The following is a 17,059-nucleotide window of genomic DNA, read 5'->3' as shown; positions in this document are numbered from 1 at the left end:
CGCGTTTAGAAAATTACAAGACTTCGTTTTATTTTCTTGTTTTCTGTACTATATTTTTTTTTGTTTTCTCTTCAAAGTAGGATGTCTCCTTATTATCTTACAAAGAGGCCGTTTCCGACTCTTCCCTCGCATCTTCTTCTGTCCCACAGTATCTATATCTTCAAAGATATCCTATTTCCATTTTTCTGTTCTAATCGCCCCCGCTTTAGAAGACTTAACAATACGACAATGAACAGATAATTTAGTAGGAACGTATTTTATTATCAAAAATTCGTATGATCAGCAATTATTGCCCATACAACGTGGTGTCATGTAAAAATTAATCTATATCGCGATAGGACTGCATATTTCCTTGTTGTTTCTTCCATTTATTCTTCCTTACATCTTTTTTTTTAATTAAGAAACTCCGTAAGATTGCACGCTATGCCTAAGTTCTATTCATGATTTCTTTCCTCCTCTCTTCGTCATTTTTTTTCATTTTCTTTTAAATCTTTACGAATATGTTCCTACATTAATGCGGTATAACTCAGTACCGTATACCGTGTACTCGTATGTTTCCCCCCCTTTATTTCTTTTTCCTATTCTCCTACCTTTCTTCTTTTTCTTTTGGCTAGACGACGAACATTGTTATCAAAAAGGAGAGAAAGAAAAAAACGAACACGAACTGGAAAAAAGGAAGAGAAACGCAAAAAATTCGTTTTTTCCCCTATGCGTGTTCATAATTAACGAGTAAAGAAGTTTTTGTACAAAAAACTCTTCATATCTCCTTCGAGCACGGACGAATAAATCTGTACACGTTACAAGACTTATACAATATATACTTATACAAAGTTTGTTTTACGTATATTCGCCTCGATACATTCGTTTAATCCTTATCTGGATACCAACGCCGCTTTGTTTACCGTTTATATTATAAAATACTGTTGCGAGGAGAACCGTTCTATTTTTTTTTTTTTTTTTTACATATTTTTATTTCATTACTTTTGAATCCAGATAAAGATTAATCATTGAGTGAATTGGCGTGCGCGAATTCATTAAGCCGTCAGTCCTTCGGAAAAAACGCGATCACAAAAGGGTCGAATGTTTTAAGGACACTGATCGTCTTCGATGGTTTTTATCGTCGACAAATTTTCATACATTTATTTTTTCGTCGCTTCGAAGATTACAAAGAATTTGGGCTACATAATGACCCTGAAACCTCGACCCTTAATTCTTGTATTACCAAGAAAATATTCGATGATGACTAAGTTGATCGATACATTTTTCGAATGAAACGCTGGAAAATAATTTTTAACTCTTTTCTCAAATTATTCACGATCGAGTTCATGTGTTTATGTACAATTGAAGAATCGTATAGGTCAGGACACACCTCCGCGAGGCTCAGGAAGACGCTTCCAGGCGTTTTGATTAAAATGGAAGCTCCGAATTTTCGTTTCGTCCGCAGAATATTATCTAAAGAGGCGTAGTAAAATTGCCAGGAGCCACGTAACCATAAAGAAAGTTCATTAGGGCTTTCTTTCACTAATCCTTTGAGTGATTGTGGTTTCGTCTTTAGATAATCTGTTTGAATCATATCACAGTTTCAAAAAAGATGGTCTCACAACAAAACCACCGTTTGGACTCTACATAGTGAAAGAAACTACAATAAATGTACAATTTCAACAAGAGTTAAATCTAGGATGATGTTCTCTAAATGATTAAAATATTCAATTTAAAAAGAATGCATAGAAAATACTGTTTATTCGAGAATGGCACTAACTAATGGTTCATTTGAATATTATGATTTGTGGAGTTGCTTCATAAAGGGCCCCGTGTATCTCCTTGGGCAATTTTTACGACGCGATACCTAAAATTACTTATTCACCTAAAGACTTCGTTACTTACAATCCTCCCATCAATCTTCCACGGCGGTAGGTCTCTTATTTAACGTAGGTACAACATTATAAAAGTGCGTTAGTTCGTTCGAAAAAAAGGGCCCGGAGATTTTTCTCGGTTATAAATGTCTCTTGCTAATTTCCATCAATTCTTGCAATTCGGAACTGCTCAAAACAATTTTCATGATCATCTGAACTAGATTCTGAAAAATGAACGGATGTTTAGAGTCAGAAAAAGAAATAAAGTATTGCTATTTGAAGTTTGAACAATTTCTTACCAGAAAATCTGTCGAATGAACGATTCTTGCAATTATTTTGAGCAGTTCATATCGAATTGCATCTAAACTAGTACAATTTCGAGCTCTCGCTTCGGGATTCGACAGATTAAGGATCCTACGTATTTGCTTTTCGTGCTTTCACTGGCTTAATTGAACGAAAGTGAGTCGGTTCGTAAAACGCAACGATTAGAGCCCTCCTCTTCGACCTGGGGACATCGTACAAGTAGTAATATATTTACAAAGTCTGCTCTCCTTTGAAAATATTGTTACATAGCGAAATAATAGAGAGAAACTGCATTTATTAAAACCCTGACTAATCAGAGTATCTTTTTACGCGTTTTACTATCGTTGAAAGTGATACGACTAAAGTGGCTGATGTTATAAAAAACAATTGAAGAATCAAGCGTATCGAGCACTCTTACAGCGATTACTATTCGATGGTCTATGATTACATTCTTTTACGAACAATAATTTAAAGAAAAATCATTGCACAGGCAAGCTGAGACGAAATATATGTATATATTATGTGCTAAGTAAACTAAGTTATGCCACTCAGTCTTAGAAAAAGAGAAACGGAAACACAGTTTTTTCTTTTGTTTATAGAAAGCGTTGAAACTTGCGCCCAAAAAGAGAGTGAATAAAAAAATATTAACAATCAAAGGAAAGTATAGAGAACACTGAAGAGTAAAGTTCTTCTAATCTAATCGAAAATACTGTAGCAGGTATTATGACCACATTAAAAGTAAATTAAACGTAATAGCATTATCTTTATTTTACAAGTTATAGCGATAAAAAACAAAATAATCCCCAATCCCAGACTTCCTTTGCAAAAATTTTTTCGAACTAATCAACGATTCGATTAAACAAAGGATCGATCACTTTGTGATCAAGTATTCGTTTTGATGGCGTTTCTTCGTTTAATACTTTACTAATCAATTTATACACTGTATAAAAGAACAATTTTAGGACATCACCATAGCCATATTGTCGTCTGTCCCTGTTAGTTTCACAATTGATTTGTTATAATAGTAATTTATTTTTTCTCATACAAAAACAGTTTGGATGACAAGTTGACATAACTTTTTCAGTTTTTAACAATTGATTGTATAGATTTTCCATTTTTCTGTATGGCAATGAATTGTTTTTGCAAATTTGAAAAAAACTCGATTTCCTTCAAGCTCATGCATCGAAAGTAAATCAGTGGAACTGTATAAATCCTAATTCAAAACAGTTGAGAAGAATCGAAACAAAAAAAAAGATTAATCACAGGAAAAAGGTACAGTTGGCGAAAATGCCTGAGGAACGGCGTTTGTTTGCTTAAAAAATGGCATTAATGGCATATCCTGAATATCGCCGATACCACATATTACCGACCAGTCGGAGTTGTATGGAATCGCTGACATTATTTTTCTTTTTTCTTTAAGTTACAAAACCGAATCCAATTCTGCTTCACCGCTATTTTAAGAGTTCACAGCGACAGTGTCTTGGCCGTTACTCCTAACAAGTGGGGGATATAAAAATTAATTATGTATATATCGTATAGATATAATCTAGCCAGCTAATTTGCCGTTACAAACTAGCAACTATTTTAGTAACTGATATCCATTATAGTTCACGGCCTTAAAATTATAAAACAGATTAGTCTGCCCGTCGATATTCTTCACTATTATTTATTGCAGTTCCGTGTATGTGTATGTGAGATAGAAATCTTTCTCGCGCGGCATTATTTTTACCATTGTAACCTTTCTTCTTCTTTTTTTTTTTTCTTTAATCGTGGTCGTTGTTATTGCAATAATGCAATGTTTTCTTATTGTGATCCCGAATGACTGGACGGAAGAGGGCTCGCTCAAATCGCGATATCGTTTCATACCACGACTTCCGTTTCAAGACATAAAGATGTATGTAAAATTGATTCCTTCCTAAATTTTGATTCCTTCGTTTAACTTATTTTTTGTTCAATTTCTTATTTCAGTATGTTGTAATAATTCAATTATTTTGACATATCCTCATGCGTAGAAAAAACAAAATATTCACATTTCCGTTCGTTTCCTTAAATTATAACAAACAAGGGCCGAGGTTCAGGCATGTGGAATAAACCTATTCTTTATTATTTAAATGAATTGATACGCCACTGATAAATGCGCATAATACGCATATCAATCTGTTACAGCGATCACGTTGCTGGCGCTTGGTGCCTAGCCAAGATTCACTCGAAGCTATCACATATTATTGAAACCTCGATTATAATTACTTTCGTCACAATTTGCTTTTTTTTATTCTCGTTCAGAGCAAGGTGGTACGCGACCCATAAAAATTCAGAAAGAAAAATAAAAAATAGCTAATTCGTAATTCGACTTTCGTAAAACGATGAAAGGAAGTAACTACAATATCGTCATAACAAACAGGATTGTTACTCAATCCAATGTCTCAGTGTTTCTACATAATTAACGCCTATCCCGAGTGAGAAAATATAAAGTAGATTTATTATTATTTTTTGTTTCATTACTTTCCCCTTAATATCGTTCCGTATTCGTTCGCAGAAAGATTTTCGCTATTACCGGTAGTCGGGGGAGTGTTTCGATTTTTTACGAGCCGTACTCTTCCGAGTCAGATTCTATGAAAATTACTCACTAGCGCAAAATATCGCTGAGTCTTTTCTTTATTTATTTATTTTTTTTTTGCTTTTTTTCATACCTATTTTGTCATACGTTTTATATTTAAGATACACCCGACTGCCACCAAATAATCCTTCTACAGAATCTGCACAGGAAGCGTGCCCTGCCAGTCACTCTGGAAACGTGCCTCTTCCTGAATGTTATCCACGTTTCTCTTTACATTTCTTTATATTTTCTTGTATACGTTTGTACGCACGTATACCGTATCAATGTTAATTAGTATCTTGTGTGTTATTTGTTTTTTGTTTCATTTAAAAAGGTTAAAAAATTAACCCCTTTACCAGCTCCTGAAAGGTATTCTCTAGCTGAATCATTTAGGCTCTGGGAAGGTCACCTGACACTTGTAGACTTCTTCGAGCATTACCGCTTGCCCTTGTCCTTGGCTAACGGTGACAGGAGTTGCGGCATTCACTACGACAACCTGTTGGCCTTGCTGCGCTTGTTGAGGCTGCTGCTGCTGCTGTTGCTGTTGCTGTTGATTACTCGCGTTCGCTTGCTGTGCGTTACTTGGATTATTTGCATTCTGATTGCGGGCAGTCTGTCCATACTTTTCGTGAATTGCACGATGACGTTTTAATGCAAAACGATCAGAAAATCCGATCTCACATATATCACATCTATAGGAACAAACAATAGTGATTAGATGTTTAAACTGTCATAAAAAACACCAGTGTAATCCGCTCAAAGTCACTCTTGCTTGATCTTTTGAAAAGTCATTTTGCTGTTGCTTACATATAGAGATTTGATTCACGAGTAACTACGCTGTCTCATTACGGAGCCAGAACAATTGCAACTCTGTGTCTAAAGGCTGTGTATGAGACCTTGAACGCCTTACTCTAGCATCTTATGCTATCAAAGAAAAAAGCGAGAAGACATAAGAGTTTATTCAGAATATTACGATACCTGTGTGGTTTTTCACCAGTATGGACTTTCGCGTGATTTTTTAGATGTGTAGCTTGATTAAAGGCCGAACCGCATATATTACATCTATAAGGTTTTTCACCGGTATGAATTCTTCTGTGATTCCAAAGGGTCGAGTGTCTGGCAAATGTTTTTTCACACACTTCACACTGATAAGGACGTTCACCAGAATGAATTCTTTCATGGTTCTTTAAGTGTGGACTCTGCGAGAACTGCATACCACAGACACTACATTTGAACGGCTTTTCACCAGTATGCACTCGTCCATGATTTTTTAAATAAGCAGCTATAAAAAGTAAAGACAAACATCGTTGAGCGTATATCTTGTTTCTCGCCGGTAAGTTACCTTGATTAGCGCGTGGTATGTTTTATTCACCTTTTGCAAAAGCTAAGCCGCAAACCTCGCACTTGAAGGGCTTATCTCCAGAATGAAGTCTCTTATGGGACCAAAGTGACGAGTATCTGGAGAATGTTCCATCACATACATTACAATGAAATGGCTTCTCTGCCTGATTTTGACTGTTCTGTTTACCGCCTGTAATGAAAGAAATATCCGAATTCTTAGTTTTCCTCGAAGGGCCAGTTCTACAAAAAGATACGCGTTCAGATGATCAATTAAAATGCTTCGAAGTCTCTCGAGACACTGGATTGTGTATGGTTCTTTGGAAAAATAAGTTCTCTTTCTTGATACATTACCAAAGAGAAATTCTATGTTAATCACCGACAAATCAATTTTTTACGATGCAAAACAAATGCTTCTGACTAAATGTAACAATATAATGTAGAAATCTGAACATGCGGGTTACAGAAGTTAGTGCAGAAAGTAAGAAATGAGGTATGGTATCAGATGTGTCGAATCTGACGATTTTTGTTATCATTATACAAATTATTAACTATAGTAAAAGTATTAAAATAAGCTTCTTGCGGCTTATGTTTTGAAATAAAGAAAGAACGTAGTATATCAACTGAAATCTAAAATAATCTTTTCATATCGATGATACTAAAGATTAGTGAATCAAATTTATAAAACTGTCCCTTAGGGGAGATTTCATTCCGTGCAATGATTCTTAAATGTAAATATTGACAATGCTACCAAAGAAAGGAAACAGAATTGATGCAACAAATTCAAAATTTTGCAGCAAATGCTGTGAAGATTTTTCTCTACCTACAACGAATGCATGCAAATAAAAATACTAAAAATAATGAAAAGAAGCTTATAATACTAGATTTTTATGATATTAAACACTTATTTTTTCTGCCGTAAATTCGCGAAATACACAAAACGAATAACGACGAGTGAACCTAAATATTATTTTTACGTAATGGTGATATTTTTTCTTAAGTAAGATATATGTAAAAATTTTTTAAATATTAATAATTCATAGAAAAATTGAAGTGACTTCATCCAATCATTGGCGGATGAATTATAAGGTACACTATGAAATATAAATCCCTTATTTTTTTGGCTGTAATTTTTCCGACTTACTTCCTATGATGATGCGGCCTGTTGCCTTGCAGCCGCCACACTTTGCGAGGGAACTGATTCCAGAATCTAGTTTTTCGTCGTGTTTACCTACCATACACCACCCGATGTACGATCATGACAGTAATGAAATGATAGAAGTATAGGAAAAGATGATTATGGTTTAGGAAGAAAAATGTTTTCTCTTTTTTTTTTGCGAATTTTCTCGCTTATTAACTGATACGTCACTTATAGATAATACAAAATGTTCTCTTCCATGATAAACATTTTTCTTCATTTTTGTACGGAGTATGGCAGTGGAAACTTTTACTTACCAATAAAAATTATTCCTGTACCATTACATTTATGACACTTAGTCACGCTGGTGACACCCCTTCGTTTCACAGGATGATGACCAGGTTTGATGGCTGCAAAATTACATTACATTTAATAAAATATTTATTTTGGGAAAAGTATAGAAATATATTATAAGATGAAGTAATTATTGTTGCATATTAAAATAGAAAGAATAATGGGATTACAGAACATACTCTTTTTAATTTTGGTAGGGTGATGTTCACAGGGATCTTCACTGCCACAGTCCTCACAAATTTGCACTTTCGGTTTCTGGTGCATGTTTGTCTTATGGCTCTTCAATTCTCCTGGTAGGGCAAAACAGGCTCCACACACATCACAGGTATATGGTCTTTCTGGTGTAGTCGCGACAGTGACCGTTGTGGGTGTTTGCACAACAACTTGCTGCTGAGGTTGCTGCTGAAGATTACTGGGTGTTGTGTTATGAATCCGTTTGTGATGATTCAGCAAACTCAAATGGCCAAAGACCAAACCGCAAATGTCACATTTGAAGGTCGCGTTGGTCGCAGCCGCAATACTCATCTGGTTGAGTAAAGTGTTGTAACCAACTGGTTGCACGTCGAAGCGATAACAACCCTTGTCGTCGGTCGTGATCGCGCCGATCGTGCTCACCGCGTTTGTTTGAACCTTTTGGAGCATGTTGACATTGTAATAGAAAGGGAAGTCTGCAGTCGCTGATTGCTGCTGCGATTTGTCCTCTTTCTTATCTGTTGTAACATACATCTGCTGAGACTGCTGCTGCTGCGATTGTTGACCTTGAGCAGCTTGTTGCTGCTGTATTTGTTGTGGGTCGAACATAGCTGCTTGCTGCTGTAAACCAATATTAAATGAAAGTTTCTTATATTATCACATTGCTAATACTCCTTTACAAAGATATTAAAACTTATTTAATGAAAGATAATCACCTGTCTCTGGTCGCCGTAGCTGGAATTGCTCTGCTCCGTCTGAGTAAAACTGTTGGTTTGCTCGGTTTGAGTAAACATGGAACACTTCACTGGCTGTTCGATCGGTTGGCTCTGTTAAATCAGAATATAGTTGTTAGATATTACAGGACAATTCTATTATTGCTTTCAAAAACAATGACACTCTACAATGCTTTGTTTCAGTCAACATGCTACACACATCACGGTATACGTTACGTGGTATTAAGCATCAATGAGAAGCTAATAAATACCAATGAAGAAAACTCGTCCCTTTTTTACTTCGTGCTGGTATACAAGCTGCATACCTGTTGTATTTGATCAGGACGGGTTGTGTTTAACCACACCACGTTGTTGCCATTTGATTCTAGGGCCATTGATGTGTTGCCTTTGACCCTGCGTAAATCAGTAGGCATTCGTTAAACCGATACAAGTCATACTTATCTAGACAGATACAAAGCCACGCGTTAAAGTAGAGGGGCTAACTTTCATAATGTGAAAATGATAGGGAAGTTCGTTTGTGGAACCCAAATAAATCAAGGCGCACAGTGCGTCTCTAACCACGAACATACGATACTCACATGTGATAGTCTACACGGGCGCCGCGGGTTACATGCCTAGGTGCCAAACGGATGATCTTCTAGTTGCCATGACTGCGGCGCGGAAATGCCGCGCAGCTGGTCACACTAATCTTGACGATTGTGGTATCTTAATAACTGGTTTAGATATATCGTCCTGTACAACATCCGCGAACAAGTTCCTCGTGTCGGTTGGGCCGTGGTCGCGGCGGAAAAATCAATGGCGATCGATTTAGAGCTTTGATACACTTCTAGAGGTGCGTTAGATCCCGCTAAAATTAACACTGGTCACAACGCCGCTCCGATACTGCCCCTTGTGGATGCCGCGAAATCAGTTTTGAGTTACACGCTTGTCAATGGGCAGCGTTGGCCCGCGCATATCATGGTCGTCGAAGCGCGGTGGCGGCTGCGGCGACTGGTATACGAAGCGCGGGTTTCGCGGTTGCATAAAATTGGCGGCACCTCGACGCTTACTAGAGCTGTTCACAACTTTATTCCTCGTCAGGTTGGGCCACGTCGCCGACGTCACCGTGGCTCAGGATAGGCCGAAGCGCGAACAAGCAAACCAAGCACCGTCAACAAACTCTACGGTAGCCATTACACGCGACGAGGATAACAATGGGCGACACGAACGCGCGCTGCTCCCGATGCCTTTTTCCGAAGCGTTTTCGGGCGCCTTCCGTGAATGCAGCCAAGCGCCGCCAAGGTCAGCTCCCGGTGACGCTCCGGAGACGCTAATGCCCGTTACACCGTGCGATCCCATTGGTCCATAACCTAATGTCGCCAGTTTTCATTGGTCTCCACATCTTTTACGCGCAACCCTTCGATACTATTATTTATTTATTTTCATTAAATATTATTTTTCAATTAAATCTACTAAACTGTTCCTTTCGTCTGTTTACATTTCATTTCATTTCATTTTATTTTAAATAACATTCGTACGATCGTTCGATTGTTTTGTAGGATTAAATATATCATTTGAGGTTGCAACTATCAATCGCAAAAATGAACATTGATGCAAGAATATAATGAAAATTAATATCAAATGGATATAATTTTACGTTATGTATACGCGAGTGAATGATATTAATATGAGTGTCAGTCTTTTGTATCGATAAACTGTGTAGTTGACATGGAAATCTAGCTTCAGAGTTTACATTCATGAATAATTGAACAATTCGACGTAAGATGGCGCTTCTTAAACCGACACCGCTATTTGAAGTTTGTATGTCCTTTTGCACATATAATTTGTTCATATATTATTAAGCAGAATGTCATTAGTTTGTAATTAACTTGAAATATCTCATAATTTCAATTTATGGCTTTCGATCTTCGATGATTCGTAGAAACATGATAAATCTATAAAGAGAATCGCTTCCAAAATATCATCACAAGGTATTTGGCAAGTTTCCATTACTTTATGTATTCAATTATATATCATAGTTTATTCATAACTAACTTAATACCAAAAGAAAAGAAAGAGATTTTGTTTCAATAAAACAGAAATGAAGATGTTTTTTGGTTGTAACTGCAACATTATTATTATTAGTAAAATGTTATGTACGATATAATTAATTAAAATTTGATTTCCGATTAAAGTTTCGTTTGTTGCAAAACTTGAGTATCGAAGGAATTTCGTTAACAAGTCACGTTAAACGTTTCCTTGAGGATACGTATCAAGTGGGTCAGGCTTCTGTGAAAAGGTAAGGGATTATAAAGTCATGTGTGTGTATGACTTTACACATATAAAGGCGTCTCTAACACCGTGAATTATGTAAGTACTTGCATTCAGCCAGGACAGCATATACATTAAACGTACACGTATGAATGTCCATGCTACATTTCAGAACATTTGTGTTTTATAAATTAAATGTGTGTTTTTTAATTATCAATACTTTCAGATGGTAAAGTTCTGATAAGAAATACTCATTGTGAATCTTTTTCTTTTCTCGAAATGTATTTAAATACATTAAGGCTTTTATCCTCAACGAGAATCTCTGTTATGACAATAAAAATGTCTGTAAGCCACACTGCGACGAATAACCATTGAGCCACGGCAGTAATCTATTCTCGAATGCGGAAACTTTTGCTCTTCTTCTCGACAGTTTCCTAAAAACACCATTTTCATTTCAATGTATTTTTTTCCTCCTCTAAATATAACCAGCACAGTCGCCGGCTTGTTTTGTGACCACGGTTTATTCGTTCCTTTGAAACGGCTCTGCTTGATCCAGAAAGCAACCCTTTCGTTTTGCCGTTAGCGATACGCTAGGGAAGCCTACATGAAAAGTCGCACAAACGAGGTATGCCGCTGCAGTTGTGCCACTTTGTGTTTAAAATTGTTATTTAGGTTTTTTCTTTTCGAATTCTTAAACTTTATACACCATTCTCGATTTTTAATGTATATTCTGTCGCGTATCCGCGATGAAAGTCCAAAGTTACTTAGATGGTTGCGTTCTACGCGTTTTTTAACAGTGTCGCAGGTTTCATTGCGAAATTCTTGTGTCATCATCTGTCCCGCTGTTTCAGTGAAACGATTGTAGATTATGTAGACAGCGAGCCAGAGAAATAGATTTTCAGGAATAGACCTCTCTATTAACAATAAACTGCTTCTTGGAACGGGGCTAGGTTTAGGAATAATGGATATAAACCATTAGGCTACGGATGTTTATACAAATATATATTTTTTATAAACATAACTAACGAAATCGTACCAAAATAGAAATTCCATTCGTCCTCTATACATTGCAACGCGTATTTTAGATATTTTGTTATAGTTTCTGTACTGTATATGTTTTGTTCGTTATCAGATATTTAAATTTCTCGTGAATGTCTCTACATGATTTTGACATGTTGTTCATTTTTAATCTGCTTAGTTGCCGATCACATATGAATCAGATTCTGTTTTTAATATTTGTTTGATGTCACTTAAAAGAATTTCCAGAATATATTAAATCAATACAGGTGACTCATTTTGAAATCATTTTGCTTGGAACATTTGGCTTTGGACAAAGAGAAGTTCTTTCTTCTAAGAGACGAAAGGGTGACTACGGTTTTTCCGTGAAAAAGGTAGAATTAGAGTACTGATGGAGAAAATTCAATTTAACTGAATTCTCTTTAAATTTTTCTTTTTTGCGAACGTGAAATTTATAAAGTCAAAGCTTAAAGCATATAATTTACCTAAATAATAGCAATATCAAAATTACATTTTATCTTATCACATTCTTAATACAAGATAAAGATGTCCTTCGACATTTTCCTACTAATAATGTATATTCATCATGTTTTAGGTTCTTTGGGAACCGTTGTTTAGTCGTGTAACTCAAATTGCACGAGTCTGATGAATTTTTAAGTGACCAATACGGCCCTGTAAGTCGTAGTGCCTGTTTCAAAACGCCTCGACTCCCGGCACCAGTCTTGCACAGTCAGTTGGCGTCGCGACGCCGCCGCCAGAGGTATCCGAGAGGCGCGTACGGCGCAACCCTCTGGCTTTCTCTGCTGCCAACACAAACGGAGCTAATCATTGAGATAGGCACAGGGTGCACGCGAACAGTGAACGCTGCGATTCGATTTTCACGACTAGTCGAATTTCGACAAGCAGTTTGTGAAGAGGAAACGGAACTGAATTTATCAAAGGAAACATTAATGAGTGAATACTTATATTCTAACTGCTGCTGGCAACGTGTGAAAGGGACACAAAGAAGAATTCGTTGAATGTGAAGCCACCGGTACAGCCTCCGCCAAGATCGAATTGTTCGAAATTACGAATTGAACCGCGCGATGTACTTGTGTTGGTGTCTGGTGCAGTATCGATAAACCGCGAGCCACCTAACTCGCTTCCAATCGCTCCCATAAGAAGGGTTGTACGCGATCTTCCTACATTAAGGATCAGCTGTCCTTGACGCAAATGACGCGCACCAGGATTGCAGAGGTCACGAGTGACGTGATCGTGTTTTCGGTTAGAGTCAAATGACGAACGAGCCTCGTGGTTTCTTCATCAACAAGAAACGAAGGGATAATATCTGAGAACGCAAACAAGATTGGGAACTCCTATCGAGAGGTATCCTGCTGGAGGAAAGTGGAAAAAGACAGTCGTTGGATTTGTTGGCCAGAGTCATCTAGCTCTTCTTAAGTTGTGAGATTAGAAAGTCAACGTATGTCCTTTGATTTAACAGCCCTAAAAGTTTTTTTAAGATTCGTCCAACCGCGGATGCTTGAAAATTCTAACAATCCAATTAAACGCACATAGCTGCGACCTTAGTGTAGTAACAATTTGGCTTAATTAGAGTCGCGACAAACTGGGCGAAGCTAATTAAGTGATGGTCCAGGGAACTTGAAGTTTTGTGCCAGGGGGCTTAAAAAGTCTGCGTTTTGCGACGAACTAAACTCCGCATCGATCTCAAAAAACTGCCCGCATGGGAGAGAGTGAGAAAAGGGAGAAGTCCTTGGGAAAGCGTCGTGTTGCGTCGTTAAGTGAAAAGTAAGCGATGCTAATCTGTTCACCACTGGTTAGCCAACCAGAAAATTGAATTTATAGGCGGTTCCTCTAATGCGCGACTAAATTTTCTGTACTTTCACAGACAAATTTTCCGTTTCAATCGCTCGAATGACCATCGAAAGTGCATCTGCGGTGTTTTCGAGCGTATGATACATATATTCCTCTTGGATCCTCCATCTATATGCATAGTTCTATTCTTTGTCCGGCATCATACGTCTACCCAAAAACTATTCAAGTGTCTGCATCTTGTTGCCGCTCCTTTTTCAGGTGGCAGACACGAATTACGCGAACCAGTATCCGATCAGAGAACTGTACACCAGCCGAATACTTGCTGCCTAAATTCGTCGTCTTACTAGAGAGGACAGCCGATCTATTTATTGTTAGGATGCATCCGGGGTGGCTGACCCGTGGCATGTCGCTCGAACAATTTTAGGCATGCACGAAATTGGAAATCACGAGGACGATCAGGTTCGAGTTCGAAAGGCAGGGATACGGTCAAGATCAAAGAAACCAGGTGCCTGTGGCTTCTTCCTGACTACGGATGTTAAAAGCTTTCGTACTCTTCTTTCACGAATTTGCGAAGTACCAACTCCTATATTTTGTTCTGGGTGGATGACTCCTACATTTTATCTCGAGGAAAGCTTATATTATCCAGAAAGACTTTTAACTTCTAATCGAGCTCATTAAAGATTTTTCTGCGACTCGAAAGATTTCGGTAATTTTGATTTAGTGGCTTGTCGCAATAGTTGGTGGCGCTTGTGCCTGGATTACCCTACCTAGGATAACTCTATGATAAATTAAGAAGCGTTCTAGAGGAGGATTCGAACATCTTGGAACATGCCCGGCTGTAAATCTGCGAGGCGTGACTGATTGCCAGGCGACCCGATTTCCGTGATAAACTTCGCGCACAATTTTGATTTAAATCTGCCAACCGTTCGCCCCGAACGTCCATCACAATTTATTTATACGTGTGTACACATCAGAGAAAGCAGTCCTGCCGATAAATCTACTATTAAAGCTGCTTCAAGCCCAAATACATACACGTAGCTTGATGTCCAGCCAACCTCCGGTGATACTATCTTAAAATAAAGTAAGAATTACAGTGTTAACTGGGGCTTGAATGCTATATCTCTTCGTGGAAGCAACTCAAACACGACAGAAAGAGTGGTGACTTATTGTGATAGTTCTAGCAGCTAATATCAAGTGAGAAATTTCTTAATTGAAAGTACTCTAAATTAGTTTGTAATCTATATTGATTAAAATCAAATAAGGAACTTGCGAGTTCTCTATTTTTTTATCGACGAAAGAAGACGAAAGATTTACGAAGATGTCGAGCTCACCAGGCGCCCGGAAGGCGGCACCGCCACGGCCCAAGATCCAACTTCCGTTACCAGGACAGTACTACCCGCAAACTGGGATGGGGTACGTCTCAACCCCGTATGGACAGACTCCCATACCGATGACTCCAGTTTCTGGACCTCCACAGATGGTGTACTCGAACAAGGCCAGTGAGTTTGTCTTCAGCCAATTCAAGGGTATCAAGGATTGGACCAAGTCTGGACTGAGCGTTGGCGAGAAGAGCGCGTTCTGGCTTTACGAGAAGGTTCGCGTACGAAAAATTCGTGTGTGCTTTATCGCTATCCATCTATTGTGAAACGAGTCGTATTGATATCGGTATTAAAAATTTCTGCACAGGTCAGTTCCTGGAGCAAACGATGGTTCACGCACATTTTCTTATTTGTTATCGTGCTTTTGTACAGTATCGGGGGCGCGATGATATTCGTCACGATCGAGGGAAGCTACGAGGATGTGGTGAGCGGTAACATACGAAGGGAGAGGTGAGTGATGAAATTTTTTTAATTCTCTTTGACGTTTCTGCGCTCAACAGTCCATCAACCAGTTTTACTTGGCTTATCCTTTCAATTGTGCGAAGCATAATACCCGGCGTTTTATATAAACATTACCAACGACGTTCTAACCTTCGTCCCAAGGAAAATGTGCTTAAAGCATCATAGTTGAAACGCGACGACGGGAGCGTGAAAACATTATATCCGTACCGTCATGAAATACCAGATCGACAACAACGGCAAGAAAATGTGGGACAATCGAACGCGTATCAAAACGAACACAGAGCACGAGAAAATACATAATACATATTTTACTATGCTTCTATCCATTCTATTCATTCTATCCATTCGGTTTAGGTTGTCCGAAAATTGTGTCCAGTTTTATGAAAAGTTATTATGCAGATTGTATTATTTTTTTTTTTTTTTATTACAATTTTTTATGCTATACAAGAGAACGTTCCTTTCTTTTATATACTGGAAGAAAATTTTGGTTATGTAAATGCAAATTTCTTTATCATCATGGTACGAAAGACTTTTTTGTAGATTCATGTAGATTTGAATTACCATGGCATCTTTCTTATCTTTCTTTTCCTCGTTTTAATATATAAAACAACTCTTCTACAAATTTATAATGTAATATTGAGTTATTTAAAATGTTGTCTCTATTTTAGTTTAATTGCGATAAAAATTGGCACGTTTATAGAAACATTATGCATGTTTGAACTGTTAACTACGTTTGATTCTCGTTTGATATCTGATGATACTTAAAGCTTGCTAACACGCGAGCATGTTTCAAATAGGTGCGATAAGCTTTTATATTGACACAATATGCATTCCTTTTTTACTCTACATCTTTTAAAACTGTAAAGGAACGTTCTTTCTAGACATTCAAATAACTCATCAGAAGAGTTTCTCTCTACGATATCACGTTTCCTCACAAATTGTTCTTGTTCCTTATTTCTCGTAATCATTTCCTTCCATCTTTTATTTTCCTTCGCGATTTCGAATTTGGCCATAACACAAGCAATAGTGGAACCTTCATAGCTACTTTATTACAGAGAAAAGTAGCGATGGCAGCAGCCAGAAACATCTCTCGACGATTTTTCTTAAGAGGCATTACTCCATTTTACTTGAAGTGGTGCAAATAGTATGTCCCATTGGAAAGATTGGTTATGCAATCATGACTTTGATCATAATTATCATAATTAAATGAAAATATCCTTTTTCAAAATGAATCCTTGCCACCATTTAATTCTGAATATTCAATCTTTCGCCAAATTTCATCACTGTAGGCCCTTTAATTACTTTGTACTCTCTTCGTTACATATAAAATTGTCCCATTAGTCACTAATTATATTAAGAAGTTCACGAATAAAACGTAAAAGGGCACAACCAGAGGCAACTCGAAGTAATAAAGTTTCACGAGTTTTCACTTAATTGCAAAACTTTTATTACATCGACTGACTATTCATCTCGATCATCCGTTTTCTATTTTCTCCTTCGTTCCTCTCTTGCAGATATGTAGTTGTCCGTAATCCAGAAATATGTTACATTCCAGGGTGCTTAATAGATTAAGAAATGTTTGGCTCCAACGATGTAAGTGGAGTGAGACAAAATTGCAAGTGAAATGTTAC

The 17,059-nt window shown here is 37.5% G+C and overlaps 3 protein-coding genes and 2 long non-coding RNA genes across 12 annotated transcripts; 4 read left to right on the top strand and 1 right to left on the bottom strand.

Moving 5' to 3' along the window:
• Window positions 1-2,228: 2,228 nt before the first annotated feature.
• LOC143428568 (uncharacterized) lies at window positions 2,229-9,769 on the bottom strand. Of its 6 annotated transcripts, XM_076903557.1 has the most exons (11): window positions 9,087-9,769; window positions 8,814-8,901; window positions 8,491-8,601; window positions 8,198-8,395; window positions 7,762-8,107; window positions 7,546-7,638; window positions 7,235-7,321; window positions 6,125-6,283; window positions 5,731-6,034; window positions 5,162-5,444; window positions 2,229-2,358 (listed from the first exon to the last, which is right to left on the bottom strand). In XM_076903557.1, coding segments are annotated over exons 1-11 (1,731 nt in total). In that variant the 5' UTR covers window positions 9,089-9,769; the 3' UTR covers window positions 2,229-2,298. The 6 variants fall into 6 exon arrangements, with proteins under 6 accessions (XP_076759672.1, XP_076759669.1, XP_076759670.1 ...); XM_076903554.1 differs by having other exon boundaries at window positions 7,762-8,395; XM_076903555.1 differs by having other exon boundaries at window positions 7,762-8,392.
• On the top strand, window positions 3,735-4,494 carry LOC143428630 (uncharacterized). The gene is made up of 2 exons (XR_013102448.1): window positions 3,735-4,050; window positions 4,323-4,494. It is a non-coding gene; the product is annotated as an uncharacterized LOC143428630 (long non-coding RNA).
• Window positions 6,030-7,582, top strand: LOC143428580 (uncharacterized). The gene is made up of 2 exons (XR_013102439.1): window positions 6,030-7,179; window positions 7,267-7,582. It is a non-coding gene; the product is annotated as an uncharacterized LOC143428580 (long non-coding RNA).
• A 3,219-nt stretch (window positions 9,770-12,988) lies between the features above and the next one.
• LOC143428578 (uncharacterized) lies at window positions 12,989-14,445 on the top strand. 3 transcript variants are annotated; one of them, XR_013102437.1, is made up of 4 exons: window positions 12,989-13,560; window positions 13,661-13,722; window positions 13,846-14,092; window positions 14,309-14,445. XR_013102437.1 is itself a non-coding variant. In XM_076903578.1 (2 exons), exons 1-2 carry the CDS (start codon window positions 13,496-13,498, stop codon window positions 13,932-13,934), a joined length of 339 nt encoding a protein of 112 aa, XP_076759693.1. In that variant the 5' UTR covers window positions 12,989-13,495; the 3' UTR covers window positions 13,935-14,157. The 3 variants fall into 3 exon arrangements, 1 of the variants encoding a protein (XP_076759693.1); XR_013102436.1 differs by having other exon boundaries at window positions 13,661-14,092; XM_076903578.1 differs by lacking the exon at window positions 14,309-14,445 and having other exon boundaries at window positions 13,661-14,157.
• Window positions 14,446-14,905: 460 nt separating this feature from the next.
• LOC143428577 (uncharacterized) lies at window positions 14,906-16,519 on the top strand. Its single transcript, XM_076903577.1, has 3 exons — window positions 14,906-15,181; window positions 15,274-15,416; window positions 16,484-16,519. The coding sequence occupies exons 1-3, from the start codon at window positions 14,906-14,908 to the stop codon at window positions 16,491-16,493; spliced, it is 429 nt and encodes a 142-aa protein (XP_076759692.1). The 3' UTR covers window positions 16,494-16,519.
• The last annotated feature ends 540 nt before the right edge of the window (window positions 16,520-17,059 follow it).

Source organism: Xylocopa sonorina, chromosome 10 (genome assembly GCF_050948175.1).
Source record: "Xylocopa sonorina isolate GNS202 chromosome 10, iyXylSono1_principal, whole genome shotgun sequence".
In the NCBI taxonomy this organism is placed as follows: domain Eukaryota; kingdom Metazoa; phylum Arthropoda; class Insecta; order Hymenoptera; family Apidae; genus Xylocopa; species Xylocopa sonorina.
This window is presented reverse-complemented; position numbering and strand designations above follow the sequence as displayed.

Excerpts from the sequence above, each read along its gene's own strand:
- LOC143428568 (XM_076903554.1), bottom strand. Across the intron at positions 8,602-8,813 it reads GTCCTGATCAAATACAACAG|AGCCAACCGATCGAACAGCC; the intron begins GTATGCAGCTTG and ends CTGATTTAACAG. Across the intron at positions 8,396-8,490 it reads GCTACGGCGACCAGAGACAG|CAGCAAGCAGCTATGTTCGA; the intron begins GTGATTATCTTT and ends ATTGGTTTACAG.
- LOC143428578 (XM_076903578.1), top strand. The coding sequence starts at position 13,496 with ATGGGAGAGAGTGAGAAAAGGGAGAAGTCCTTGGGAAAGCGTCGTGTT. Across the intron at positions 13,561-13,660 it reads GTTGCGTCGTTAAGTGAAAA|ACAAATTTTCCGTTTCAATC; the intron begins GTAAGCGATGCT and ends GTACTTTCACAG.
- LOC143428577 (XM_076903577.1), top strand. The coding sequence starts at position 14,906 with ATGTCGAGCTCACCAGGCGCCCGGAAGGCGGCACCGCCACGGCCCAAG. Across the intron at positions 15,182-15,273 it reads CGTTCTGGCTTTACGAGAAG|GTCAGTTCCTGGAGCAAACG; the intron begins GTTCGCGTACGA and ends ATTTCTGCACAG.